Source organism: Lactuca saligna, chromosome 2, assembly GCF_052625555.1.
Source record: "Lactuca saligna cultivar CGN05327 chromosome 2, ASM5262555v1, whole genome shotgun sequence".
Taxonomy (NCBI): domain Eukaryota; kingdom Viridiplantae; phylum Streptophyta; class Magnoliopsida; order Asterales; family Asteraceae; genus Lactuca; species Lactuca saligna.
Window position 1 is genome coordinate 175323457 of NC_136418.1, and position 27569 is coordinate 175351025.

General features: G+C 32.5%; 4 protein-coding genes and 1 long non-coding RNA gene across 8 annotated transcripts; all 5 read right to left on the reverse strand.

The window, feature by feature from the left end:
* Nucleotides 1–1819: 1819 nt before the first annotated feature.
* Nucleotides 1820–3877, reverse strand: LOC145030411 (replication protein A 70 kDa DNA-binding subunit B-like). The gene is made up of 9 exons (XM_078978785.1): nt 3731–3877; nt 3392–3662; nt 3213–3309; nt 2993–3117; nt 2831–2909; nt 2639–2771; nt 2402–2559; nt 2215–2335; nt 1820–2134 (listed from the first exon to the last, which is right to left on the reverse strand). The coding sequence occupies exons 1-9, from the start codon at nt 3875–3877 to the stop codon at nt 1820–1822; spliced, it is 1446 nt and encodes a 481-aa protein (XP_078834911.1).
* A 2404-nt stretch (nt 3878–6281) lies between these two features.
* Nucleotides 6282–7346, reverse strand: LOC145030412 (uncharacterized). Its single transcript, XM_078978786.1, has one exon. The coding sequence runs from the start codon at nt 7344–7346 to the stop codon at nt 6282–6284; it is 1065 nt and encodes a 354-aa protein (XP_078834912.1).
* Nucleotides 7347–7552: 206 nt separating this feature from the next.
* Nucleotides 7553–10279, reverse strand: LOC145030413 (uncharacterized). Its single transcript, XM_078978787.1, has 4 exons — nt 9673–10279; nt 8840–9605; nt 8176–8318; nt 7553–8088 (listed from the first exon to the last, which is right to left on the reverse strand). The coding sequence occupies exons 1-4, from the start codon at nt 10277–10279 to the stop codon at nt 7553–7555; spliced, it is 2052 nt and encodes a 683-aa protein (XP_078834913.1).
* Nucleotides 10280–10863: 584 nt separating this feature from the next.
* Nucleotides 10864–16177, reverse strand: LOC145032906 (uncharacterized). Of its 4 annotated transcripts, XR_013677231.1 has the most exons (4): nt 15657–16177; nt 15429–15558; nt 12456–12921; nt 10864–11169 (listed from the first exon to the last, which is right to left on the reverse strand). It is a non-coding gene; the product is annotated as an uncharacterized LOC145032906 (long non-coding RNA). The 4 variants fall into 4 exon arrangements; XR_013677232.1 differs by having other exon boundaries at nt 10864–12921; nt 15429–15507; XR_013677230.1 differs by having other exon boundaries at nt 10864–12921; nt 15429–15553.
* A 7924-nt stretch (nt 16178–24101) lies between these two features.
* LOC145032907 (mannose-1-phosphate guanylyltransferase 1) lies at nt 24102–27130 on the reverse strand. The gene is made up of 5 exons (XM_078981865.1): nt 26875–27130; nt 26720–26793; nt 25464–25579; nt 25324–25386; nt 24102–25229 (listed from the first exon to the last, which is right to left on the reverse strand). Exons 3-5 carry the CDS (start codon nt 25572–25574, stop codon nt 24318–24320), a joined length of 1086 nt encoding a protein of 361 aa, XP_078837991.1. The 5' UTR covers nt 25575–25579; nt 26720–26793; nt 26875–27130; the 3' UTR covers nt 24102–24317.
* Nucleotides 27131–27569: the final 439 nt, after the last annotated feature.

The window sequence follows — 27569 nt, forward strand, 5'->3', positions numbered from 1 at the left end:
TTTGTTATTTTTTTCAACAAAACCGCAATTTAGTTCAATCCAAATCAAATCAATTCGGACCAAAGACAGATAAAATTGGATCAATATATTCTAAACCGATCTAAGTAACATGAATTTATATATATACTAGGTACATTTTGAGGCCCGTGCTAAGCACGGTCCGAGAGTGGCTATTGGGTATTTAGAAAGATTAAAGTATATTGGAATGAAGTATTTTGCAATTTTTAATAAGCAATTTTTATTGGATGTACATTGCAATTATGGGTAACAAAATGAAATTACATTCATGTGACCTTTAAAAATAAAAACATTGAACTGGTAAAGCTATTTTAAAATGTCAACAAAACAAAAACATGAAAGTAAGATGGTAAATGATAAATTATGTTTTGTATTGATATTAAATCTCAATTGCTGAAGCATAGAGGGATGTAAGAGATCATTACTACAAGTGCGTTTAATATTGGTGTATGTATAAATTTTTGGTTGTTGCGCGAAGTTTCCACATATTTGTATTCACACATAGAGAAAGATATCTAATATTTTATAGGAATGGTAAAAAGTCTTCTTCTAGAAATTTGAGTCTATACAATGTAGTAGTCGGTGAAAGCCTTGACCATGAACATTTAAGGGTAATTTGGGTATTTGATTCATAGTTGTTGAACAAATTGTGTAATAACAAAAAATTGGAATTTTAATGATATAAATGGGTAGATTTTCAACATAAAAGACCTAAATTAGCAAAAGAATATGAAAGTACAATGCTATCTTATATAACCAAACGAAAGTACATTCCTATTCCCATGAAACTTGAGGTAATCAATATAACATGTAACTTGACTATGATAATCCATATCATAGCAAACACAAAATATGCAATGTAATTGTTAAAAATTCATATTTTATTGGAACAAAAGAATTTCAATTATAAACACTGACATGATAATCCATATCATATCTTATGGTCAAGAACACGATTAAGAGTACAACATTGGGAAAATAGATATGTGAAAACCTGTAATTTCAAAAAAGATAACAACAAATTCTCCTATATTTGGTGGGTTGAATGGATAAATCAATATTTAGATTAAATAGCATCATGTTAAGCTTAGGAATCAAACAAATTTTATTACTCATTGAATATTATTTGAATAGTAAGACTGAATATAAGTATGATGCTATAAAATGTTAAATAAATGGCAAGATTGATGCCATCTATGGTTTTTTTTATATGTTCTCAGAGTGTTAAAAGTAAAAAAATTTCAAAGCTGTAAAAGTAAAAGATATTCATAATGCACAATTTTGAGCTTGAAATAACATGTGTAAATGTATAGCAAATTAGTGTACACTAAATGGAGTGGGTGTATTATATTCATCATTTTTGATTAATTAACATAGGTATTATCAATAGTCATTGATATATTTATGAATTTATGTGTATATATATATATATATATATATATATATATATATATTCGACATCATAAATATTTGTTGTAGAAAAAGGAAATGTGTGATTATGCTATTAGAATGTCGAAATTAACATGAAGATGACCAACATAATTATTATAGAGTAAAGAAGTTAGTTGAGGCATACATTAATTAATGTTCTAATAATGTAATAATGTTTGATATAATAACATAAAAACATACCAATACCATGGCGAAATAACATAATATTATTTTTATTTTGGTAAGTGATAATGATCATCAGTCACTTGGTAGCTTGTGTAAAATAGTCTGTGACAAGCAAATGAAAGCAGTGAGTGTACATAAATAAACCATGAAACTAATTAATGGAATGTTGGTTGTGGTTCCATACCTATTTCATTCTTTTAGTTGGTCTCGATGTGCCTGCGGATGATGATTCTATCACTTTTGTTTTCCCTACATCTGGTTGGGGTCGCTTTTGGGTTTGCTTAGGTGAGGTTGGTTTTGTTGTTGACAAGTTTTCATATTTAGTTGATGGAATGAGTATTTGTTGCTCTTTGGTGTAATGTTCTTGGACTTTATGCAACTTGACAATGACAAATCTATTGATTTGTTGTTGTTGGTTCCATGTTAGATATGATCGTACAAATGTGACAACCGATAATCCTTGAACTGATGATGCGATAACATCATGTACATTTTTTTCCTGCTTAATGTAATTTATTAAATGTAAAGAAAATATTTGAATAATTAAAAAATCACAGTATTGAAAATAGGAAACCTTACACTTTTTGCTACATCTTTGATTTCACTGGGGTTCAATGGAATTAATTTTTCAATTTCAGGTGATGATATGCTTGCTGCAATTGTTCCAGTTCCATCATTGATTTCAATTATTGCCCTTGAGCTGTTCAAAGAATCATTTTGTTTAAAGAAAGTTGGTTTAAAATTTAATTAATAGAAATATGCATACATGATTTGTACTTCTGATTTCTCTTTACAAAGAGGGCATTTGATGTTCCAGTTTATGTCTGCTTGAATTGGTTTTAAACACTTAGCACATATTGTTTGTGTGAAACTTCTATCTTGTTGAGGTAGACTGAGTGTTCCTTTTATCCAAGTTGGGGTACCCTGGTGTCAAATAATCGGTAAGTCAATAATGGTTTAGAATATATAGAATAATTGATGAACTTTTGTTATAATTACTTACATTTTTCATCTTTATAATTGCCCTGCCTATTGGAAGTATGTCTTTGTTTTCAGGAGGTGGCAACAGAATCTCAGTGTCCTTGTATGTTTCATTCCGAAGGAGTACTTTAATTTCTGCTTTGTTAATTGTGTACCTATGCATTACAAAAAATTAATTAAAAATAATTATGGGTAATTATTATCGTGAATATACCAGTTTTGTAGCTTTAGATCATCTTTCACTGGTGGATTTATTAGAATAGCAGATCTGGGGCTTGTAGTGATTGATTGTCCTGATTTGCATGTAGTTAATCATTAGTGTAAATGTTTTGGCATATATGTAGTTGCATTATGTGTGAAAGGGATTCGAATATACCATAGAATGTTGTCATTTTTACCCTCATTGCAAATACCAAAGGCCCAGTATTGGTAATTTTATCCAAGGCATTTCCCTCAATTTCATCGATGGGATTCCATAATGTTAGAATTAGAAGTTTTTTCCTGATAAAAATTGTCAATTTTAGAATAATAACAATAAATAAATTTTAAAAAAATGATTTCATATTGTTAATCTAAGAAGTTAATCTTGCACATACTCCTCATTGACAATGATTACGTCCCTTTTTGAAGTTGTTTCTGATCCCTTTTTGACATGCTGAATTGGCAAGCATTTAATTACAACACCTCTTACATCTGCATTTAGAAAGGTATAGATGTATATGTGACAATGTGGTTATAAATGTAAATAAATGGATGGGCAAAGTGTATGTCTTACTTAGATAATTTTCTTCATCTGCATACTTGTATAGTTCACTAAATGGGGTAAAGTGAAATTGGCATGTGAGGGGTGGTGGGGTTTGTTCTTCGATGGGTTCAATGAGTGTTTGTCTGCTTAGTGTCCAAGAAAATTCATATGAATCAAGTTGAAAACGTGGTTCCGTGAGTCTCAAAATTGCATTGGAAATCTGATAGCGATGGTATGGTGTGAATGTATTTTCAAAAAAGTCAAGGTCATTACTATAGACTAAGGCCGCCACTCTTGTCCCCTGATGTAACATACATGATTCGAATTAACATACAAATTGAAAATATAATGCATGTAATGTTGGTATACCTGTGTGTCTGCAAACATGAGCCTCCTAAATTCTTTTTTTGCGGTACTAAGTTGTCTATGACCACATTCTATAACTTGAATTTCGACGGTCCAACTTTTCTTCATGTTTGGAGTAATGTCTACTATGTTGTAGTAGTCTCTTGTCATTTTTTGGTTTTCTGTTATGGGTAAATAATTATATTCAATATAGAGTTCAATTCAATAATTAATTTGTATATATCCTTGGTGTAGCAAACATTGTTGTTAATGTATGAACCGGTATCAATTAATATTAATATAAAAAAAATATTTACTAATAAATATTGTTTATTTCTTTCATTATTTGTAATACATAAGCTTGATGATAATTGGTTGAATTAATGTTGAAGTATACATATTAGGGCTAAACCCATACGAATGATGTTGTACGTAATGGAACATGTGTCTGATTTCAAAATAAAATACGCATTCAAATAATTTTGCTAATTGGTAGTTAAAGTTTCTTCCCTGTGAGTATATGAAAATTAGTAGGCAGTCACAACAAACGAAAGCCACATACCTGTTTCTGAAGCGTCTTATGAATCGCAATTTGATATACGTTTCTGAAACATATGTGCCACTGTAATGCTATAATGCAATATATGGTGAAACCGTTATAAACGTTTAATATAGTGCAGGGCAGTTACAATGAAGTTCAAAGAACCGCGGTTATAGCGGTTATGCGGAAGGCAACATCATTGACGTCTCCTGACAATTCATGTTGAGTATTTTAATTGGGCTGGTTACGTATAATTATATGTATTATCAGTTAATATTGTAACTTGATTGGATTATATAAATCATATTCGTGTGTTTACTTTTCAAGTACTTATCCATGCCATTTTTTTTTAATTAGTTAGATTAAATCAACTGTTATGAGATGTGGCCACATAGATTCGTCATTATTATTTATGAATTTTAAAAAATGCAGTGTTTAATTTAAATCTATATTTGAATATTTTTTTAATGATTGGTTCGATTCAAAGATAAACAAGGTTCGTATCATTTATTTTATTGAGGCTATTCAATGTTGTTGAATTTATTGATGAGCAAAGTAACTTACCTGGCTGAAACGGGCCTGAACCAAACTTTTTTGGGAACCAAAGTTGGATAAAATTAAGAACTGAACCGTGTGCAGGTTCTTTTGGTTCTGGTTCTACTTGTGCTTGGTTCCTACTAATTCTTATCGTGTATTCAATGTTGGAATTGGTTATCGTGAAATAGCAAAATAAAGTCCAATTTTGTTGGTTTATCTGATTTTGTTGATTCCCATTAATTCTGGTTTTTACTGGTTGCAAAAATCCTTAAGAATATCATACACCTTGCACAATCGGTTCAATATTGTTCGGGACCGGTTTCAGCACTGGTTTCCGGACGGTGTCCTAGTCCAAATGTTCATCCCTAGTTGAATTTGATTTTGTTAGTGTTTGTATAAAAATTTTGTTTCAAATTTTGGCCAATAGCTATCAATTCATGGGCAATAAGATCATATTTGAAATGATAGACATAAATGTAAACACAAATTGTTATATAATATACATATGCTGGTTGTAAAGTTTACATCGTAAACAAACAGGAAATTTTGCTTGGATGTCTGTAGTTGATCAATTCACACCACCTGTCTTTTCATTAACCTTAACTATTTTTCACGTGAAGTGTGTTTTTTATGACATGTGATTCTGACTTCTGAAGGAATTATTTTCTTTCCTTCATCATTCTGAATCATGTTCCTACAATATATTATGAATACATTAGAATTGACATATTTGTAATCATTATAAAACTTTTCATTTGTAAATAGAACTTATCATTTATCATTGTAGCCATATGTATATTACCTGTTTCTGACCCGCTTTTATTTCTACCTGTAGTGCTTTTTAATATTTGCACTCTGGGAACCCTTACCAATGCATGGGCCTCTGCTCATAATCATATAAAAAGTGTTCAATTTTTATTTTGAATTAAATATATAAAATTTTGATTTGTGTTAATAGCTTTTTCATTTGAACGAAATTTATAATTAAAAATATAAAATGTATGTGAAATATAACTAAAATCTGAACAAACTATTTAAAGACTTATACCTTCCCATCATAATCTGATTGGCAACTTATGATGAAATGCAGACATTTCCAAATTGGTTAAACCACTTATTATTGTATATAGTGTGGTGTAAAATGTTGATGTTCTTCAGGTATCTAAAATTAACGAGAAAAAAAAATAAAATAGATGAGTTACACTTATGTAAAATCCTGAAAAAAGTGACCAGTATTAAGCAAATTAAGTTAAAAATGTGTTACCAATAGGAGATTAACAGGCAATGCAAGCGACCTTCTTCAGTTGACACCCAAGCCACATTATCTCACATGCTAACATAATATTTGAAAAAGACATGTTGAACATCATGTAAATATTATACATTTATATCATACTTACTTTGTTATCCATTTCTTAGTTTCAAAGAAAACATGAAATTATGATTACCTAATTTAGTCTGTTGTTTGCAACATGTGTTTTCTTTGTAGATATACCTTTAGTTGTGTTTGGAACATTGTAATACTTCTTGATATACAATATTTTTTGTTTTTTTGCCGTGTGGAGTATTTTGTGATTTTTTTATCACCACTTTAACACTTTCAATTCTTCTAGCACGGGACAGGGCAACGTATAGTTGTCCATGTGAAAATATAGGTTCTTTGAGGTATATGCCCACAATGTCCAGTGTTTGTCCTTGTGCTTTATTTATAGTCATTCCAAAGCATAGTTTGACCGGAAATTGTGTTCTTTTGAATGGCACTGTGTAGCCTTCTCCTGTTGCTGGTTGTAATGGAATTCTATGAATAAACACCTCTTTCCCAGCATAATCACCAAAAGCTATCTCTGCCCGGATAACATTTCTATTAAAGTTCTTGCAAAAGAGTCTTGTACCATTACACAATCCTTCTATAGGATTCATGTTTCTTAGTAATATAATAGGTGCATTTTTCTTTAAAATTAGTCTATATGGTGGCATTCCATTCGGTGTTAAAGAATGCAAAAGGTCCTCATAATGACCTTGGTCGTTTGGATCAAGGGTTTCATCAAAACTAACATACTCTTTCACCTCACCTTGGAATTTTTGTATTAAGATTTCATTGATCCGATCAACAAAAGTATTTTTCGTTATCAAGATAGCTCGGTTCATTGATGAAGGTATAGTTGTGTAATGTTGAGAAATATTTGGGTAAACATATTCAATAAGAGTATGTAATCCTTCTGATTCTTCACTTTCTTCTATAACAATTTGTTTTGGAAGAGTAACATCATCCTCATCTAAATTTTCATTACCATCACCTAATCGTAGAAGAAAGTCTGTAAAAATTGGATCTAGTAATGCCCTCATGTTTTCATCTAATTGTAGAAGATGAAATTTTTGCCACAAGTAAGAGTTAGTTAAACAAGCAGCAATTGTATCATGTTTGCTTCCATTGGGAACAACTGGCAATGTCTGTCTAAAATCACCACCAAGTACAATTACTTTTCCACCAAAAAGTTCATCCTTTTCCATAAGATCACGCAAAAGATCATCTAGTGCCTCTATTGCTGAACGTTTAGCCATTGGGGCTTCATCCCATATAATTAATTTACAACTTTTAATCAATATACCCAGTTCAGATTGTTTACTTATTCTACAATTTGATCTATCTGTTAAATCTAATGGAATTTTAAACCTGGAATGTGCAGTCCTACCCCCTGGTAGTAATGATGCTGCAATACCTGATGTTGCTGTAGCTAAAGCTATATGTCCTTTCGATCTGATGTTCGCTAACAATGCTCTATACAGGTAAGTTTTCCTGTACCACCTGGACCGTCAATAAAAAACACACCACTTATGTTATTTTCTACTTTTCCAATTATTGTATCAAAAGCAAGCTTTTGTTTTTCATTTAGAGTGTGTATTGCTTTTCGATCGCTTTCTGATACAATAATACTTCTTTCCGTTGTTATTTCTCTTGTTTCATCTTCTAATTCAGCATATGATATTTCATTTGGCAATATATTGTAATCTAAGAGCTGTTTTCCATTTGACTGTAGAAATGTGTTAATTTGCTTAAATGCACGGCGTTTTGCTTCAGGTAATGAATAGTTATTGCACTGTGTAAAATCATGTAGCATGTGATCTTCAAACGATTGCCATAATTTTAATGGATTATTTAGATTTGTAAACATAAGTAAAGTAGCAAAAAGTCTTCGCAATTCATATGGCATGTGGAAGTGTGATGCCTCTTGCATGCATAATTGTTGGCTGTTATCATCAAGTAAATATCCTCGTAATAATGCAGATTCACGATAGGTGTCAACTTTTTTTCCATTACAAAATTTAAGATTATCATATGACTTTGGACATCGAATTTTAGATAATAATATTCTCAAATAATACCGTTCACCTTCACTTGGATGTGCCACAACAATGCGTCCTATTGAATTCTCAGTTTTCCTAGGTAACCATATTTTGTTGTCTGGTTTCCATACAAAATGATCAGGAAATTCTACATATGTCAGATTAAGATGTTGTGCATATCTATTTGTACTATTTTGAAAAAAAAAATCGGTTAACATAGTTTTTCTCTTATCTAAATTGTCTATTATATTTTCCAGTTGTTCTTTCTTTTTAAATATTATTGGTTGATAATTTTCTAAATGTAAAGGTAAATGAATGACTGCTGGTTTGATTTCACTTAATGAAAATCTAAAAATTCTCCATGCTCCCTCTGGAGGTGATATCCACCTACCTGTCTGAAATTGATCAATTTCGTTTATGACCGTTGGATGATCATCTTGTGTAACGGAAAAACTTATTTTGTCACATCCTTTGCATATATACTTATATATGTATTTCACAGCCTTTATTGTAGAGCATATTTCTATATTAATGTGACAATCAAACTTACATAGTAAATATGGATTGTATGGAACAACCCATCTATTATCTAGCGTAGCACCTCTAACTGTGACTTGATGCCCATTGTTATGTCTTCTGTATGCAGGGTAAGCATCATTATTTTGTGTTGTTACGTCACAAAATTCTTTGGGAAAAAATTCTTACAATACCCTTTTTTTTTCATACAAACATTTTTTGGATTAAGATCACCACATGGACCATGAAGCATATGTTTTACCACCATTCTAAATAGATGAGGATTTGAATTTTCATCTGGTATTTCAGCTGAAACTATCTCATCATACTCTTCTGGATGGTAGATCTTATGTTGTGGTCCAAGTATTAATAAAAAATGAGCATGCGGTAGGCCTCTTTTTTGAAATTCCACAACATAAGTATGTGCAACAACCTTACCAAAAATTTCATTTTTAAGAATTTCTTTCTTAAATTGCTCAAGTTTTGCATGGAAGACTCTAACAATTAAATCTGCTCTATTTTGTGTTTCCTCATGACACATCATGTGTTGTTTGATTTCTGGCCAATTAGGATTACAAGTTAATGTTATAAAAATATCAGGCTTACCAAACTTTTGCACTAATGCCATAGCATCAATGTATTTTCTTCTCATGTTCCTTGGACCACCAATAAAATTTGTTGGTAAAACCACTCGTTGGCCAATAGCTGATGCCCTCGTTTCACCACTTGCCATTGCATCTACCACACCTTGAAGGAACTCTTGTCTTAACTCTTGTTGTTGATTTCTATAAAAAGCTAACCGTTGTGTTTCTAATTTTATGTAACTATCAACTATATATTGTTGTAATAATCTACCAAAAAGCAACAAACATGATTTATCATGCGAACGTATTTGAAGTTTATATGCATAATATTCTCTTATAGAAACACATTTTGTATTCTCCATAGATTTTCGCATAACTGAAAAAAAACAAATGTATTAGTTTCAATTTACATGTTTTCAAAAACATGATAGGTATTTCCTTACCTATTTCTTCCATATTTAATAAGTCATCAACATTTGTAATACACAATGGCGAGATTAGCCTTTCGGTGGAACATGTAATTGTTTTACTATGTCCTTGTTTAGTGGGACTTTTTTTTGGTATATGTTGATGCCAGCCAAGTTCTCCATATGGAAACATTAGAGGGTATTGTAAACGATCGTAACAACCATAATAATACTCAACACTCTTTGGTTCGTCACTGTGTGTTCTTACTTGTATATTTCTACGACCATGTTCACCGTTCTGTTCACCCTCAACCCATAAGGCTGCAACTTGTGAAACCTCTGGTTTGTTATATACGCGTTGATCTTGTCCAGGAATAGTTTTAAGAACAATCTTATATTCATTCAAACATGGAATTTCTCTTAAATTTCTAAAAAAAAGTGCATATGGATTATCTACCAGATAACTTATACATGTTGCAATTAAGTGTTTAGATAATCTTGGGGATGATGTTAACCGATTTTCAATTTCATTGTTTGTATCGTGAAAATATAATTGAAGGTTTTTTGTTTCATTCTCTTTTGGTTGTAGATTATTCATGAAGTGGTATACCTGTCCTTGCACTCTAAAAGAGTAAATACCCATATTTCATCTTGTAAGGTTTTTATCAGCTGTAACACCATATGATGTGAATGCAAATGTATTATTATATGTTCTAAATGATTTTGCTTCTTCAGAATTAGATGTCAATAAATTTTGCATGATTTGTGGGAGTTCATTACTGGATAATACAATACGACCTTCTTGACAACAGAAATTTGATGTTTCAGAATAAAATTTCATAGCATGACAATAACAACAACACATCACCTCTGGAAGAACATCAGCAGATAAAATTACATGTTGTAATAGATTTTTTCCTTTTCTATTGCTATTTTTCTTGTCTATAGTGTTTGATTTCTCAATTGGTGGACCTAGATTTCTAAGTTTCCTCTTGTTGAGTTTTTCACTTTTATTAGTTATGTTTTCGTTTATGTGGTATAGGCCTCTTTGTATGGTATCACATAGTTTTCCATTTGTATTGTTTATTGTTACATTTGTTTGACAAGTATTCTTTAATTTCTTCTTCCTCCATTTTATTAGAGCTTCTTTTCTATATATTTTCTTATATGCATGAGCATCATTAACCATATCTAACTTGTCAATTATAGCATCACAATTACCATTTTTTTTCTTCCAATTTATAATAGCTATTCTCCTATATAGTTTGTTAACTACATTAGAAGAGCTAGCAACAGAAGTTATTTTTGTGTCAATGTTTGTTGATTGATGACATCCATTCATGATCCTGAATTTTGGTAAAAATAACAAAAAAATGTATGGTCAATGATATAAATGGTAGATTTTCAACATAAAATGTCTAAATATGCAAAAGAATATGAAAGTATAATGCTATATTACACAAACAAACATATTTACATTCCTGTTTCCCACATAAGAGTGATATATAGTCCCTTCAAAGTGAATGTTTCCAGCTGAATGGCGAAGTAAGGAAAGAAGTAAAAGATGATATAAGTCACAAATAAAGATATAACCTAGGAATGAATCATTATTGAGTCAATCAATTTAACATGTAGATGTTTAATTTGACATGATAATCTATATCATTCAAGAAGGTTATAGGCACTAAAATTGTTAAATTTCATAACCTACTAAAATTCAAATTCATTAATTTGCCTAGTTATTATGAAGATAACATTAAAAAAAACAAAGTGAGACACGACAAAAATGAAATTGCAATAATGCTACAATTTTGAACTAAATAATGGGTAGTTCAATTGATTAGTATTGTAGTTGTTACTATATTGATATGATTTTCTTTATGGAATATTAATGTAGTTAAGATAAGTTTCAGATATATCTAATTTTTATTTTCATATGTACATAACACTAATTAATAATTTATAATTTTTGGTTAACTTAAGGAAGATGACTAATGAAGTGTAATTAGATCAATCAAAATGCATTTCAACTTATACTTTTAACACCAGGTTGTTATTCATAAGTCACGAAAATTACAAGATACTAAAACTTTTTCACAGTGGATGTTTCTGATTTTTTTTTTTTAATTTAAAGGAAACAATTGACTAATTACCTCAATTTTAGAAACATAGAAACATGGTAAACAAAATTGTAATTTGAAGGTTATGTTAACTTTTTAATAATTTGGAAATTAGTAGATTTTTCTGATTTTTTTTTTAATTTAAAGGAAAAAAGTTGCCCAATTATGATCGATTTAGAAATTTAGGAAATTGACAAACAAAATTACAATTAGAAGGCTATGTCAATTTTTTTCTTTTTCTTTGTTAATTTGATGGAAATTGATGTATTGCAATCACACCATTAAAAAAACTACATGCAATATGGAATAAATATGGTCAATTTTAGTTTGGGATACAATGCTAACCTTAATGAACATTGGGAATTATGCTTTTGAAAATTTAATAACCAAACAGAACACAAAAGAACAAGAGAGGAAATGGGATTTTATATATGGTACATACACAAATTGCAAGAAGGTACTATTAAATCACAATGGTTGTGAACCTTTTATGAATCAGACTGATGAAGCATGACAAATTTCTAGCAATTTGATCTGATAGAGGTTGTTCATTACTTTCACAAATAACCCATAATCATTGACAACTGATTTAGACAATTACACACATCAGATGAGAGCATGTCATGGTATAATATAGAAGAGAAGCAAGAATGATCTCATGTAATTAAATCGATCGAAATTAGTGTTAGTGAAATGTACCTGTGGGAAGCAAAGGTTGGTAGAAGATCACTTTGAATACATTGAAGTAAGTTGTCGGTTGTGCCAAATGACCAGCTTATAGATCACTTGATCTTCGATACTTTATGAAATCATATTTTTTTAATTGCTATCAAAAATGTGTGTTTTTGGCTGGAGTACATGAAAGTGTGCACATTATATCAGCCTTTCCACATATCACATAAAAAATACCACAAAATTGATTCAGTTTTCAATAACTTTTTATGTTACCTTAAGTTGGGCATCCATTTTTTCTATTTCATAGAACAAATTTCTTGTTAACAATGTGAATGGAGTGGAATGTGACAGTAAACATAGGTAAAACGGAATGTCACAAGTAATTCATACCTCTGTGGTTAAGAAATCCAATTTGGTGTGGAATAGAAGAAGAGACAATTGTCTTTCCTAAGTTTTATCATCCAATAGTTCCAATTTTGTTACTCTCCCTCTACAATGAAAATAAAGAAACAAGAATATTTATTGAATTACTTTTATAGCATTTACATTAATAAAAACATAAATCTAATTTACTTCATAAATTATGGACGTTCATGATAGCAAAACAACTCAACCTATAAGTCTATTATACCCAAACATGAAAACCCTAACCTTTAATTGAAAATTGAAAATCATGTAGGGTAGTGCTGAATCCAAATTTAATCGATACAATTTTTTTGCCTTTTTCAACTTTTAATTTGACAAAAACTGTTGGTTTGCAGTGAGACCAAAATCAGAAATTTTTGAATCGACTGTGATGTTCATGGTGTCGTTTTACATGAAGCGTACATTCGTTATTTATCCAAAATCCACAGAACTTCAATCATAGCCTTCAAGCAACCACAATGACATCATCTTTTCAGATTTCAAGCATCGGGATTAAGGTTTGGAAAAAATTAATGTCAATCATATTCCTTGTAAACTGCAACAACTCCTTCCCTACTAATGTTACTTAACTTTTTTTTTAATAACGACTATTTACTTTCTTAATTGAGAACTAAGACACCCATAATTCAGCATAAAATGAATTTGTATGTATTAATAAATGGTATGAGAAACTCATCAGATATAGTAATTAAAAGAACTCACCATATGGAAGTACAAAACAAAAAATACAGCTGAATGTGTTCCAATCATGAATTAACATTGACAATTAATACTATTTTCCTTAAGGATGGTTTTGCCCTTGTTGTTGGTTGATACACGGGTGAGGTTGAGATCACATGTTGGGTTGTTGTTCATAGATGGTCTGGAATATTGAACCCATAATCACAAACAGTTATATAATTGAATATGGAAATCTGGTAAAAGTGCATTTTGGTCCTTTTACTAAGGATAATACTATATTGCTAAGCACAATGATATTTCCGATAAAAATGAAAAAATCGGATGTTATTTCTAGAGTGTCTACCATTCTTCCGCTATCTAATTCTTTACAAACCTGCCATGTCTTGATAAATTTCATTTTATACACAAGGGTAATCGGTAATTTTGGAAGAAGGTTTTGAAATTTGAACCAATAATGGCAGCCATCCATATGTTTAAATAGGGGATATATGGTAGAAGGGCATCTTTGTCCTTTTATTACGAGGAAATTTGGGAAAATGGTATTTTCTTCCTTTTATTATGAAAGAATATTATGTGTTTATTTTGTAGTTCATGTAACTGCATAATTGCTTCAAGACTTTCACTATTCACCTACAATTTTTTTTTTATAATGTATTAACACGTTCACTATTTTTCTTTAAAAATTGTTTATTTATTTTTTAATTTTTTAAGCGTTATGTCTTTTAAAGCATCATACTTACTTGTTTTAAAACAAATTTTAAAATAAATAAGTCCTTTTACTAAGGATAATACTATATTGCTAAGCACAGTGATATTTCCGATAAAAATGAAAAAATCGGATGTTATTTCTAGAGTGTCTACCATTCTTCCGCTATCTAATTCTTTACAAACCTTACTTACTTGTTTTAAAACAAATTTTAAAATAAATAAAGGTACGTTGCTAAAACTGTATCCATTTAATACTTATATGTTTAAAAAACATTTTTAACCCATTTTGGCAACTAACTTGAATTTCAAGAGGGGAAATTAGGGAAAATGGTATTTTGGTCATTTTAATGGAACGGTGTTATTTATTTATTTCTTACTTCATATAGTTGGTTAGTTGGTTTAACACTTTCATTTTGCACCTTAATTGGTTCTATAAACTCTACTAAACACTTTCATTGATCCTATTTTTTCTTTCATTAACAAACATAATATAAAAGTTTTTTTTCGTCTTTAATCAACTATAATTCTGAACAGGGTAAATCTAGGAAAATAGCATATTGGTCATTTTATTAAGGGTGATACTACATTGCTAAGTACAGTCTAATTTCATATAAAATAATGAAAAATGGGATGCTATTTTTGGGAAAAGGGCATATTGGTCCTTTTTTCATCATATTTCAACTATATTTTTAAAACCATTTCCTGTTTTTTCTGTCCAAACGAACATAAATTTAATGTTTTTTTTACACCTCACACCTACAGCTTCCCTCAATTTACTAACTTTTATTTGTCAATTATTATATTTCATTACAGCTTCATGGATCCAACCAAGTTACCATACTTAGTGGCCTGACCCAAGCAAAAGATGACTACATGATTAAGAACTTTTTATTAAATATTGCAATTATGTTTTACTGTTTTTAACAAGGTTGGATGGGGTAATTTTTACTTAGACAATTTTACCCATTTAATCATATATTATCCTAATATTATGATCCGAATACATAGTATTATTTGAATGTACTGTACAATCGGGATGTCAATGTCTTGACCAAGCAATAAGGGCAAAGTTGGGCATAAAGTTGTTTAAAAAAAGATGGAAGGATAAAGAAATCCATCGATTAGATAATTCTAACAACTAATTGAACTTAAAAGCAATTTAGGGTTCCTGTGATTATATACCTGTAAAAGAAGAAAGAAAAGCCAGACGTTATTATTTGATTCCGATTTCCAGATATTTGAGGAAACGTATTCCACGTCACTGAATAGATGCAGAATTGAAAGTATGTCGAATTGCAATAGAAGACCTAATCTGAAAGTCGATTAAATTTCTCGAAGTAGAGAAACATTTGCAGTTTTTGTTGAACATCGGAAGCAAGTATAGCAAAATTTGAATCGAAAATTACATACCTACAAAACCAGGGCGCCTCCCAGCGGGTGTGTGTATCCAATTTATGGGTGTCCTTATTCAAACGTTGAGTGAAGTGGGCGTATTTGGAACGTATAAATATTGTAGAAGAGAAAAGGGTTTATATATACGATGAGGCGTTGAAAGAGAAACGACAATAATGGGATTGGATCAACGTAATGGTAAGTTGCGTCGTTTGTGGGGTTAGAATAGCTCGATTTGGTTTCAGACGGCCTGACATGCAAACCGTCGGACAGTACATGGACAGTCACCCGTGTTTGCTGAAAATCACCGATTACATGAAAGTCACCCATTTTTACTGAGGAAAACGTTTCGAAGCAACATCTCCCAACATGTGTGACTATCCAAAAGGAAAAGAAAATCAGAAATTACATGAAACCGACACATGACTCTTTTGAAACGATTTTGATGTTCATGGTGTCGTTTTACATGAAGCATACAAAGTTATTTTGAATCGACTTTCATACTGGTGGTGTCGTTTAGGAGGTAGAGTACGTGGCGAAAAAGAGAACCTGTAAATTTGATTTTGGTGGATGTAGAAAAATAGGGCTTTTATATATAGGAATGATATATATATATATATATATATATATATATATATATATATATATATATATATATATATATATATATATATATATATATATATATATATATATATATATATATATATATATATATAAACCGGTTCCGAAAAAACAAGAACCGGAACCGCTTAAGGCGGTTCCCGTTCCAAAACCGGCAGTTCCGAGGCGGTTCCGGTTCCGAAAGCGGGTACCCAGTTCCGATGCTCATCGCTAGAAGGAGTGTGAGAATATGCAAATTTCAAAATTATCTCCCGTTATGAGGACTGTAGACTTGTAATAGGGATGAGCAAAAGGACCGAACCGGTCGGAACCGGACCGGAACCGGGAACCAGCTTCGGCCAAAATCAAGAACTGAACCAGCCCGACGGTTCTATCGGTTCAGGTTCTACCGGTTCTTGTTGTGTCTTCAAATGTTGGAACCGGTCCTTGAAAAATAGCATAATACAGTTCCGATTTTTGCCGTTTCTACCGGTTTTTGCCGGTTCTACAGGTTCTGGTTATATCGGTTCCGGTTCCTACCGGTTCCAAAAATCCACAAAAATAACGTCCCGATCCCGGCCCGACCGGTTCCATCGGGTTCCGGTGCCGGTTCCGGTTCTGGTACCGATTCCGGCCGGTTCCTCGGTCAATTTGCTCATCCCTAACTTGTAACGTCCGGTGGTGCTTTGGATGTGAGCCCTCAAACTCAAAAGGGATTTTTTTAACAGTCAAACTCAAATAATTGTTTGATCCAATTACAGAAATGGTCCCTGTGGTATATATAAAGTTTATAGTTTTCCTTCCATGCATGGCCTTTTAGGGCTAAAAATGCCATAATAATGTTTTTAAGCTTGCATGGGGATTCCATAGTCATAAAGTTTGCACCTTTATGCCATGGAACCCCTTTTAGATCCCATACATGAAATGTAAGTCACTTGGGACGTCCAAGTCCCAAAGAACAAGGTTCTTGAACCAAAACCCTCATAAAAATGGAAGTATGTAGATCTAATGAATGAATGATCAAGTTAGAGACTTGATTACTGGAAAGTGATGAGGATGGAAGGAAATCCCTAGATCTACAGTCTTCTCCTTGAACCTTCTAGCTCCTTCTTCTTCTTCTAGCTTCAAGAACACACAAAATCACTCAATAATGTCTCACACACTCACAAAATGCTCTTGGGTTTTGTGGATTAGGGTTTAGGACTTGGAGGCTGGAAATGAGGCCAAAAGGTGGGGATTGAGATGCTTAAATAGAGTGCAAAACCCCGAAATTAGGGTTTCACTCTGGTAGACCTACTCGTTGAGTCGAGGGCTTTCGACTCGTCGAGTAGATAGCTGAAAACCCACGTCCAAGACTTGATTCTACTTGACGAGTCTGGGGCTTCCAACTCGTCGAGTAGCTCTATAAAAATGAATAATTTTATAAATAAAAGCTTACCAGAAACCAGACGTTACAATTTTCCTCCACTTGATTTAGACTTCGTCCTCGAAGTCTGCAACGTCTAGAAACAACTTCAGGTAGTGCTCCCTCATCTCCTCCTCGGGCTCCCAAGTCCACTCAGAACCCTTGCGGTGCTGCCACTGCAGCTTCACTAGCTGAACAACCTTGTTCCTCAAGGTTTTCGTCTTGTGATCCATAATTACCACCACTCTCTCAATGCAGTTCATGTTGTCGTCAACCAGAATATCCTCTAAGGGTACAATCGCTGAATCATCCACTAGGAACTTCTGCAATTGAGAAACATGGAAAGTGTTGTGGATCTGGCTGAGCTCTGTTGGAAGATCCAATCGATAAGCCACCTTACCCACCCGGGCTATAACCCTGAAATGACCAATGTATCCGGGACCCAGCTTACCCCGCTTCCGGAATCGAATGACACCTTTCCAAGGTGACACCTTCAGGAGGACTATATCGCCCACCTAAAACTCCAAGTTTGAATGTTGTTTGTCGGCGTACCTCTTATGCCGACTCTGAGCAGTCTAGAGCCTGCTCCGGACCTGCTGGATCCACTGTGTAGTCTTGAGTACTACCTTAGTACTCCCCATGACTCTCTGAATGACCTCACCCCAACAGATTGGGGTCCTATACTTCCTCCCGTAGATCATTCGGACATCGAGTAACAAAACCAAGCATATTCAAATTAGGCCATCATATCACTGACTAATCATTACCAACATGCAGTTCAATAAACTCATACAATAGGCATACAAGGCATCCTCCCTAGATCCGTAGGCCTAATCTAGCATGCAGTTCACATATACATACAACAAGCATACAAGGCATCCTTCCTAAATCCTTAGTCCCTAATCTAGCGTGCCGTTCTCATATCGTAACAAACATGTATGGGTAATTTGGGAGAACTTACTTGAGCTCGACTGATTGCATGCACCACACCCTTTTTTCTTTTGGAAATCCTTTTTATAAAAATGATTTTCTTTTGAAAATTTTCATACCAAGTCCTCATTTGAGTCCAAACATACCCGAAAGTGTGCCCGAATCCCTCAAATCAAGGCTTTGATACCAACTTGTAGCATCCCAAAATAATGACCAAAAATTTCAATTTTATTTATTAAATAACATGTATATCAAAATCATTCCATCCAAAAACATAAGTCATAGTATCAAATCAGAGTATTATATCAAAACATCAGAGTAAACATCCCAGGCTAAACATTGTAATGTGTGCAATGTGGTCTTCCCGAGCTCTTTCCTTTGCTACCGGAAGTACCTGAAACCAAAACTGAAATTGTAAGCACGAAGCTTAGTGAATTTCCCCCAAACTACTACATACCATACACATAATCATGCTACTAGGAGATACGGGCCCACCCACACTCAAGGAGATACGGGCCCCGCCCACACTCGACTAACTATAAGATACGGGTCTTGCCTACACTCCGCTAACTATGAGATATGGGCCTCGCCCACACTCAACTAACTATGAGATACGAGCCTCGCCTACACTCATTATCTATGAGATACAGGCCTCGCCCACACTCACTATCTCTGAGATACGGGCCTCGCCCACACTCAACTACTAAGCTTACATACAAGTATCACACATACAACAAGTATAACCAAATCGACCAATCAGTTCTATAGCCATACTCAAATAATGCTATGAGATACGGTCTTCTCCCAGTACAACGCATCGAGTTCCCTTGTGGACTCACCGAGTTCCTTCAACAGAATCGATAATGTTCGACCCAAATCGTCGAGTTCCTCCATGAACTCGTCGAGTTCCTCCATGAACTCGTCGAGTTCTTCATAGTTCTTAGTCTATTAAGCCCTTTCCTCAGATCTAAGGTTCCAGAATATACATCTACATTGTTTCCATGACTTATATATGTAAAGTCGACAACGGGATGGCTTTGCATGCCTCAAATGGACCTAATCTAGAGATATAGCAACCTACTTCTATGAATATGGTATTTTCTTGGACAAGAACGGGTTTAAGACCCTCTTTATGAATCTAAGGACCAAATAACACTAGGAATGGAAGTTCTTAGCATCAGGACTATGAAGATTATCATGCTCCAACAATGGGGTCAAAAAGATCCATAAAACAACACTAATAAAGATCTAAGTTATTAATCATCAAGTTTGAGACTTTTTTACCTCAGAAAGTTGCCAAAGATGGACGAGATCCTAGATCTAGTGCTTCTCCTCAAGCTCAATGACCTTCTAGTTCTTCCAAGTCCTTCACCAAGCACAAGAACACACAAAAATCCACTCAAAACCTCTAGTTTCTCAACAAGGAGCTCACAATACGATTTAGGGTTTTAGGGAGGCTGATGAGGGCTGGTGGGGAAGGACTAAGTCTTTTAAATAGGGTGTAGAACCCTGAAAATTAGGGTTTCATCCCATCCGGTCTACTCGTCGAGTTGAGGCCTCTCTACTTGTCGAGTATGTTACTTAAATCACGCGGTCTTGATAATCTCTACTCAACGAGTTTGGGGCTTCCAACTCGTCGAGTTGCTCTGTAAATATGAATAAATTATAAATTAAATGCATATTAGGAACCAGACGTTACACAATGGCATTTCATTTGTCTTTTAACAATATTATAATTATAGATCATAAATATTATGACAAATTTTGATAATATGACATGACTTAAGTTAAAAATATAACGTCACGTGGAAGTTAAAAGAGTAGTGACATTAAATAAGCAATCAATGAAATTAACCAATTTTTATCAAATATATACATATAAATAGTTGACTACAATCACCCAAAAAATGTTCATTTTTACTAAAAGTTTCACTATAGAGATGACATATGCAAAGATAACTAAACTTAATCCGTCGAAAGAAGATTGGGTTATCCATGTGCGATTGTGTAGGATAAAAAATCGTGTGTCTACATATTTGTTAATGACAAGGTTTACTTTTTATGTTTATGTTTTCTTTTTAGTTATTCTAGATAGATGCTAAATAAAGTAATTTGTGAATTGGGTGTCTATAAATTGGCACGACGAATTAGTTCAAGTTTTCATCAATATGAACCATATTAACAAGTACAAAGATATTTTGAAAGACAAAAGAGGTCTACGTTATTAGAAATTTCAAAGTCGCCAAATAAATGTTTCTTTGTAAAAATGTGTGTTTCTTTGGTTACTTCTAGATAGAAGATTTTTTCGAAAAAAAGAGGTCTATGCTATTAGGAATTTCATAATAGCCAATTAAATGTCTTTCTTTATAAAAATGTGTGTTTCTTTGACTATTTCTAGATAAACAATCTACATTATTACAAATGCGTTTCTTTGTAAAAATGTGTTTTTCTTTGGTTGATGATCACATATGATTTACAGGTTTTATATATTCTCTAGAGTTTTTTGAAGATCAAAAAGTTAATGACTATATGGGTTTAATTTTCACTATCATTATTTTTCTTTAATGCTTAATTTTTTTTTTTATGCTTCTAACATTATCATTATCTTTTAAAGAGTAAATAATTGGCATCAAATTTCATTATATTAACCTTTAAGATGTCTAAAAAAAATTATATAGTTCTAGATTGTCAATATTTGATATTATATATAATTTTAGTTTTTAGTTTTGTTTATTTATCTACTTTGATTTTAGATATTTGAAGTTGTACTTTGTTTTTGTTGTTAAATTCAATATTAGTTAACATATTTAAATTAACTTCATGTTAAACTTTATGAATAATATTTTCATATATAGTTAGCTCAAAATTTAACATATCATTTAAGTTAGCTTCATATTAATGAAATTCATATATTTTAGTTATTTTAATTTGTTTCAAATAACTAAACTTAATATTATCGTTACTATGTTTATTTTTTTATTACATTTTAGATTTCGAGCTTATTAATATAAATTAGTTTCCTTATGTTTTAAAGTTAGCCTAATAAATTATTTTTTTGTTAATTTGCTAAAGAATAGTTAAAAATAATACACAATTTAAGAATAGAAGTCTTCATTTAGAGTCGAATGTCCATTGTATTTTTAGTTAAATGTTGATTAATTGTATTTAAATTCTTATTTAAGTATTAAAATTATAGGATATGTTCCATTTTGACCCCTATTAAAATAATGTGTGGGTTGCTCTCTACTTAGAACTTAAAACATCTTATGACCCAAACGACTTCAAGTTATTATGAATAGCATATAAATTCAATATTTTAACTATGTATTTATTTTTTGTGCAACATGCGGAGATTCGTCTAGTTTACTATATAAAGAATCAAGATTTTTAGATAGTTGGTTGTGTAGAGATTTATCAAGCTTATTCTTGATAAAAACGTCTCTTTGAACTAGTATTTTGATTGCTCCGAATGTGTTTGACATATGGTGTCTAGAGGATATTTTTTTCTATTTTTTTTTTATAGATATTTATATTTATAGAAGATATAAAATCAAATCAAAACATAAAATTTTTATAAGACTAAATGTAAACAAACAAAGATATAACAAATATATTTAGGTGGAAGACAATGGTGTCATCTTGTCATACCCACATAAACTTTATCTAAGTTCCATATAAGATGTTTTTGGATTTAACATGAAAAAGAAAAGAGAGAGAATGGTGTCAAGAAGATGAAGAAGAGAGAGTGGAAAATAAAATAAAATAATACACACACATACATTTTTCTTTTTCTTCGGTAATGTAATATTGAAAAAACATAATTTTCACATGTTATGTTAGGGTGATGAAACGGTGCCCACAAAAGATAGACCTCATCTTTGTCTAGGAATTTTACCACCCATTCCATATGGCCTTAGGCTAAGCGGAGCGGAGTGGTGTTGAACTTACCGAGCTCCATCTCAGCCTTTCTCATCTCTACCAAAGTCCATGCCAAACGGAGGGAGTGGAAGAACGAAGAAGAGAGGATGAGATGTATGGGTAAGAGCGGAAGAGATACTCGGTAAGCAGCGCGGTGTTTACCGAGTCCAATTGAATTTGCCGAGTGGATGCCGAGTCCAGCGTTAGGAAAACTTAACCCTACATGCTCGTAAAGTGAAAAGGAATGTGGACATGGGGGGCTTAGAGGAGGGGGGGGGGGGGGGGGGGGGGGAGGGGGAGGGGGGAAGTGGGCAGCTGCACAGGGCTTAAATTTTTTATTATATATTTTTATTTAAAAATAATAAAGATAAAGATTCTTTTTTTCTTATTCGTCCTGGGCCTTTAAGAATATTTTATTTTTTAGGACTGAATGTGGGGTATGTGCAATGGCGGACCTTAGTGGAGTCCGGGGGGTCCTGAGCCACTGCTCCGATTCCGGCACGTAGTATAAAAAAAATTGTTTTATGTTTTTTCTATTAGGTGTACTGGCTTAAAATACTAGTGTCACTACTAATTTAGATTTTTTCAAATTTTTTTTTTAATTTGACCTTTACTAAAAAAACGTTCAGTGTCCGTCATTAAATATGTAGGAATGTTGCGTATAAAATGCATAATGAAAATAGAACATGTTGGAACTTACTCATCCCACGTGGCTATTGAGTGGATATTTGGTGTTGGATCCTTTTAGAAAAAAAAAGGTAATTGTGGCTGTAAATTGAAAGTTTGAATCGAAAATTCTAGCTTTTGTTTAGATAAAAATGTTCGATGAACTAAATTTTAAAATATATACCATTACATAAAGCATATAAAACATAAAAGTTCTAAAAATTATTTTAATTAGTTTTTTGATTTCAAATGAAAATTTTAGGCTCATAATAATAATAATAATAATAATAATAATAATAATAATAATAATAACTTATTGCCAAATATGCTCTTTGTATATATTTTCCAAAATTTTATTTTCTTTTTAAGTAATGTTTGTAGGTAAATTGTAGTTGTCGCTCTTCAAAACGTGAAAGGCTTAACATATATTTTTTATATTGGAATTTAGAAGGAGCTGGTGCCCAAAGCCCCAAATTGCCCTTACGTTAGGTAGTACCGTAGTACATTATTTTCTAATACATAAATGATTTAATTTTAGCAAATGATGGATTTTTTTTTAAATTTTTTTTTTTTTTTTTTTGGCTAGAGCCACCTCAAGGACATGGGCCACCCACGTTATTGTATCTTTCGCAAGATTTGTAATCTATTCTATTGGGGCCCATATAAATTATCCAATTTCTATACAATTTATCCATTCATCACGTTTATATTTCAATTTTATTCTTATTATTGGTTTTTTAGTGACAGATCTAATTACTCGTAGCATGATATGTAACTTTAAGGAAAAAGGATTTTGGGTTCTTTTCTTTCTATCATTTTGACATCACAACCATTCTCACTTCTTACATAACAACGAAAGTAAATAAAAGCCCCATCATTTGCACCGAAACAAATCACCTTATTTATATTTACAACATAAAGATAACGATTGCGCCAACAAATAAAAACAACATTGTTTTATTCATAACAAAAAGTTACAGACCCTTTAAACACTTGACCTTCCAATCTTCTAATCTCTAACAATCACTCCTTCATCACTTTTACACATGAAAATTCAAAAACACACTCAAACAAACACAAACACGTTTATAAAAACTAAACCTTTAAATAAAAACGCCAACTAAATATATAATATAATATTTATATCTCCACAATCTTCACATCACTATCTCCGGCTTCAAGATACTCACCTTAATTTCCTTATGAGGCAAAACCACACCTCCATTACTATACACCTCATCACACACATGCACATCCTCTCCAAGAATCGTCATGTTCTCAACCCGGGCCCACTGTCCAACTGTCGAGTGCCACCCTATAATACTACTCGAAATACACGCGTGTTTCTTGATGCGGACCCCACGCATGACTGTGCAACGCGAGAGTCTGACCCCAGACTCCACCACGCACCCGGGCCCAATGGCTACATCGGGCCCGATCAAACACCCGTCACCAATCTTAGCACTTTCATGAACCAAAACATTACCCACAATGTGGGGCCCGAATGCTAACTTACCTGGTGTATTCTTTCTCAATGAATCTAGATAAAGTCTTAAACCTGTAATGTAATCTTTTGGTTGTCCAATATCCATCCAGAAACCCGGTAAAACCATCGCGTATAGAAGCTTTTCTGATGCGATTTTCGGGAAGGTTTCTTTTTCGATCGAAGTGGGTTTTAATTGGATTCGGTCAAGAACCGAAGGGTTTAAAAGGTAAATTCCAGCATTGATTTTGTTACCCACGAAAACTTTTGGTTTTTCAACGAATTTTTCAACCAACCCGGTTGATTCTTCCATGACTACAACACCGTATTTTGAAGGCTCATCCACTTTGGTTACCATGATTGAAGCTTCTCCACCATGGGATTTGTGAAATGCAATCATTTGTTTCAAAGGGTATTCACTGATGACATCACTGTTGAGAACAAAAAAGGGTTCACCCGAATCATCGAGCAGTTTGTCCCGGGCTAGGGCTAGTGGGCCCGCAGTTCCTAAGGGCTCGGTTTCTTGTGAACATGAGATCTTTATCCCAAGTTTGGTTTCAAAATCTTTCAAGAAGTTGAGCATCACCTGCATTAATAATTTCATGTTGCAATTTGTTATGAATAATTGAATATGCACAGATGAAATAATGAAAAAGAACAAAAAAAGATTCAAACTTTACCTCTGGTTGGTAATTGATAGCAAGAACCACTTCAGTAACTCCTATTGCCTTCAGAGCCTCAATCTGAAAACAAATCATATGCATACAAGATTAAGTTAGATAAATAATTTGATATAAGCAAATGAAAAAAGGTTATATACCTGATGCAGGATCATGGGTTTGTTGCCAAAATCAACAAGTGGTTTTGGGACACTGAGAGTTAATGGCCTCAAACGAGTTCCAAATCCTCCAACAAGAATGAGAGCCTTCATATTGACTGAAGAAGAAAGAAGAAGAAAACTATTAGAATCTGAAAAGGAGAGAATTTGATCTGATTGCATACATGGAAAGTGACTCGAATCGAATCCCTTCTATTTAAGGTGAAAAACTAAGAAAGATGAATATTCACGCAACACCTGTTTCAAGGCTAGTATGTCATCAGCTATGATGATATTTGCTATATTCAACTAAAGAAGACAAATTTATCGGTGCTTCGATTGACGGGTGTTATGTTAAAATTGACACGCATTCATTATGTTTGTTGAAGATGAGTGTCATGAGTTGAAATTGGTTAGGAAAGAAATCTTCAAGAGTTAATGTGATAAAGCCAAATGTATACAATTACCGACACTTGTTGTTGTGTGAATAACAAAGAGGTTATCAGCCCTATATGTCACATGTATTATCTCTCCATGAAATTGTATCTATACTTTTTAAACATTCAAAAAAGAAAGTTTACAAGAATGCTTTCTGTACATGTAGTTATGCAGGCTCTAAAGGGAGCTTTTTGTTATTAAAGAAACTGTTATAGGCAATATTAAAAAACAGTTTTTTTACAAGAGAATCATCCTCCCTTCAACATGTCTTATTTCCCAAAAATCTACACTGTGATTTGACTCATATTTAACAAGAACTTCACAGATAAAGTAAGAAGTTGTTCAGATCTTGATTGATTAAACAATACCTACAATACCAATTACCATGCACTTAAAAGTTAATGAACCTTTTCGAATAAAATAAAAGAGGTCAACTGTTTGAAAAAAGTTTGAGACTGAAACAATGCTCCACTGAAGTGATTGCAACTCAAAGAAGGGTATTTTGGACCTAACTACAAAAAACAATAACTTCGAGATTCTGCAACCCCTTTAGATGATTAGATCTGATACACTCCCGTTAAACAAATTATCTGAGAAATCAACACCACCTTAGGTTTTTAATTGAAAAATGGTAGATGGGATTTCACCATTAATGGAGTTTGAACTAAAGTTTATACTCCAGAACTGGATTTGCAGAAGGAAAGAATAATGGCTTGAATGTCATTTCATCGATGGGGAGGACCCAAAATAATATAGATTGAGAGGGGCAGAAGAAAAGAGAAACGAAAGAGGAGAATGAAGAGAGGCAGAAAAGCTCATACCTGATACGGCGACGGGAGAGCAAGGAGAACCGGAGGCGGAGCAAGGAGTGTCGGAGGAGAACCAGATCCGTTCCCTAATCAGAGGAAACCCGATCAATTTCACAAAAATTAACCAGTACGATATTCAAATCAGGAATTAAAAACTGATGTATTACCTAAGTGACAAGAAATCAACAATTTGGATTCTGACGATTACTCAGTTTCGTACGAGTTGGAACCAAATTCAGCCCCTACTTTCCCTCGGTTTCTTTAATATACGACAAAAATGGATACAAAGAAGGGGTGTCTGGACTTGAACCCCAAACGATTCGTCGTCAGGGGTTTTTACACGCTGCTTTTATCAACAAGAAGCTTCTCCGATGATTGATGTGTATAGAGAGCCTTGCTGTATCTATCAGATTCTATTTTTAAATATTTGCATTTTGCGTACATATATATATATATATATACGCCTGCATATGCGTTCCATATATTCCCACAGTAACACGATTTATTTATTGATTTACATTATTTACTAAACTAGATTATAATCCAAATTCATTTAGTTTGTCCAATAAAATTAAAGTGATATTGATATTTACAATTAAATATACTTTTATATATATATATATATATATATATATATATATATATATATATATATATATATATATATATATATATATATATATATATATAATATTAGTCATATCTTGAATTTTAAGATTTATAGGTTGTAAATTTTTTTTATACAAATCAATTATGCATAAATAAATCATTAATATTTGTAAAAAGTTTGAAGACTTGAATTAATGAAGGTTATTCAAAATTTAATTTTGAGCAAAATGATAATTTTAAAATATTAAATTCA